Genomic DNA, 3,384 nt, shown 5'->3' on the forward strand with positions numbered 1-3,384 from the left:
TCTTCAATCTGATGAGTTTCAGGTGAACTCAGCCTTATAAGCACTGCCTCCACATGGACAAACTGGTTAGTCACACGCAAAAGAGGGCCATCGCCTAACAATAGGCTTGCTTAGCTCTATTGTTCATAGAGGGTCATGTGACCTGACCCGTGTCGTGTTATGTGTATGTAGTGAATGCAGGCGGGGCTCAACGTCCCCTTGTTTTTGTCTCTTTTGTTGTCTTTTTTCCTCCTACAACACTGTTATTGCAAGTATGACTCGGCCTCCTGTGAGCAAAAGGTGTGAATCAGGGCCCCAACGATACCCAACACAAAGAGGAAGAAAAGACAAAAACAAGGGGACGTTGAGCCCCGCATGCATTCACTACATACACATAACATGACACCTRAGAACCACAGCATCCAAACCAATAAGTCAGGTGATGGAACACATGACCCTCTATGAACAATTGAGCTACTCAAGCCTATTGTTAGGCGATGGCCCTCTTTTGCATGTGACTAACCTGTTTGTCCATGTGGAGGCAGTGCTTATAAGGCTGAGTTCACCTGAAACTCATCAGACTGAAGAAGTCTCTTGGAGGAGAGACGAAACGTTTCACTAAAGAAGAACCCATCCAGAGGACCTACTTAGTTTTTCTTTTTGACATTTTTCATAAAAGTATTCTTAAAATCATGTCATCTCTCATGAGACAACAGTATCATTGCACTCCTTAAAATGACTCAATCGTGTCCCTTACTGTATATTCTGTACATTCTACTTTTTTTTTCCTTTCTGCAGGGTTGCAGTTCCCACGGATCATTCTTTAAGAGCAGCAGCGTGACACCGGGCTCATCCACAGTGGCCCCGCCTGCTCTCAGCAAAGCGCTGTCTAAAGGGAAATGCTTCAGGTGAAAATATGACATACTCTTATTGCCATCCCGGCTTCATATCTTCCTCTGTCCACATCGAGATAGAACAGGCAGCCAACTGAGAATTTTAATCAGAGCGCTATATGATMTAATAAATGGACCTCCAAATAATAAACAGATCATTTATTAAAGAAGAAATATCTCAGAAGGATTTATGAGGGTTATAAATGAGAGCAAATGTTTTAATCTGTTTCTCAAACCAGTCACAGTAATGAAGCTTTTATGGTTCTGCTAGTTTGACTGAATAAATATTAGTCCGTTAAAATACTCACACGAGATTTCTTTTTTTTTAAAGGGTCTTTAAAAACACACAACTAAACGTGGGAATAAAAGTGTGTGTGTGCACGTGTGTGTGTTTGTTTGTAGAACTCTATCTCATGCACCAGTGAATGGACTTTTTTGGGCGGACCCCATTCAAGATGGCCACCACAGCGTGTGATTTTCACTCCTTCGAGGAACGTTAGGTCATTGGTTATGGGAAGATATTGAAGTTGGTGCACAGAGGCATCTGCCAGGAAGAAATACACGAGAGAAGGTTTATCCTTCTGCTGACGCAGAGTTCAACCAAATGAGCTTTTTTTTTTCTGCCTCGCAGGATGTCAGAGGCGGCTGTGCTATGTGATCGCAGCAGTGGTGCCTTTTTTAAAYCCTCAGGGGAGCACAGGGATGTGGGTTTACAGCAGCCCCGTCTGGGATGTTTGCAGGAAAAAAAATTGTTTTGCTTTGATGATACGGGCTCAGGCACGCTTGACGGTTGATAACATTTAGACGAGCTGCATCAGAAACTCTCACAATTAATTTACCTTCCTTTGGAATCCGCAAAACGGGATTAGAGAAATCAGTGGAAACGTTTCGAAACTGGAAAATGTCTGCTTGTAGGTGATCGTATCGGAGTTGTGGAGGATTGACAGAAACTCCAGATAACAGAGCTGTCGCTGTGACGTCTAATCGCGCAGAATAAAGGTCAGGTTTCGCTTTCTTTACACGTTTGTGTTAGCCCTCATTATTGGCAGGTTTTGTTTTGTGTTTTTTGAACTGAGGATGCGGGGAAGAGAAACTGCAGTGATTAAAGGAGCCTAAGCCTGCAGAGATCACACTGTGTGTGTACAGGCAGAGCAAGTTTTTACAGGTTGATGACAACTTTAGTGGAAGTCCCACTGTGGCAGCAGTTGTGCCCTGTTTTAATGGACCGGTGCTATGTCGGAGAGGAAACTTTTTCCAGAAAAGGTTGTTATGTGTAGCTGAAGAGACAGTGCCAACACCAACCCCCTTGGCTTTTCAGTTTTTTGGGGGATTTTTTTTTGTTAGTTTTTATTCCTTCTCCACAGTGTTGTGCAGGCGTCTCATGAAGGGCAGCTGACAGTCAATCATCAACTCAGAAGCTTCTCGGAGAATGTSGAGGCAAGGGAGAACGAGACGGGGATGGATGATGTTGAAATGCTTTCAGCGATTGACCTGAAAAACTGGACCGCATTGTGTGCCATCAGGAGAAATGCCCCCATAAAAACATGTCAATATGGCCCATCAATAACACGGCAAATGTTTACCTGTGTGTCGGGGGCTTATCACTGGGCAAGAGCGTGTGCAGATGGGCTCACTTGTTTGAATGCAGCCGGCATCTGTTCAAAAGCAAATATCACCAGAAAAAATGACTTCCTCTTTGACCAGGCTGTGTAACAGAACTGCAGCATAAATAACTCTGCGTTTAACACTTAAAGATGACATTAAAGGGATTGTTAAGATCTTCACCTTTACTGACCCGTCTATTAATAAAACATGTTGCGAACCACTGAACAGATTTTTATAAAACTCTCACACAATGTGATCAGARGAAGCTCATCTACAACTGATCAACTTTTGGCATCAATTCCAAGATAGCCACAACTAACTGCTTAAAGTACATGTGGAGGGTGATCAGAGGTGTCAAGTAACTAAGTAGAAATACTTAGTTACAAGTAGAAATTTTAGTTGTTTATACTTTAGTGAAGTGAATTATTTTTCAGACCACTTTTTACTTCTACTTTTTAATTTTCATGCAATTAGCTGTACTTTCTACTTACATTTTAAAAATGCTTTCAGTATTTCATTTTGTATTCAGTTTTTTTGTATTTCAGCTTGTCATTGTTCAGAAAAAATACATAAAAATCTATCCAGATACATGGAGCCCTTGGATCAGGGGTCTGCAACCTGCGGCTCTGGGGCCACATGTGGCTCTTTGATCCCTCTACAGTGGCTCTTTGAAAATGTGACCAAAACTAACAAAAAAAATTTTTTGGGGGGGAGGGGGGTTGTACCCACAACTGAAATCAATTTTTATGCAAATATGTGATCAATACTACTAATATAAGAAGCAAAACATGTTAGTTCATGTTAGCTTGTTGTTCACTTAAATATTCCAATTTCTTTTTATGATCTTTCTCTCAAATCCATCAGAATTACCTTTAAATAATTTTTAGACTGCATATTAATATGAATT

The 3,384-nt window shown here is 41.3% G+C and overlaps 1 protein-coding gene across 2 annotated transcripts in view; it reads left to right on the top strand.

Annotated features, from left to right (window-relative positions):
* The window catches only part of nrg3b (neuregulin 3b), a 280,953-nt gene that overhangs the window by 263,417 nt on the left and 14,152 nt on the right, over positions 1-3,384 (top strand). For both annotated transcript variants that reach the window (XM_014007593.1, XM_014007594.1), the window contains one exon: positions 778-887. In XM_014007593.1, coding sequence (XP_013863047.1) covers positions 778-887 — 110 coding nt within the window. The remainder of the gene's footprint in view (positions 1-777; positions 888-3,384) is intronic.

The sequence above is a fragment of the Austrofundulus limnaeus genome, unplaced genomic scaffold (genome assembly GCF_001266775.1).
Source record: "Austrofundulus limnaeus strain Quisiro unplaced genomic scaffold, Austrofundulus_limnaeus-1.0 Scaffold43, whole genome shotgun sequence".
In the NCBI taxonomy this organism is placed as follows: domain Eukaryota; kingdom Metazoa; phylum Chordata; class Actinopteri; order Cyprinodontiformes; family Rivulidae; genus Austrofundulus; species Austrofundulus limnaeus.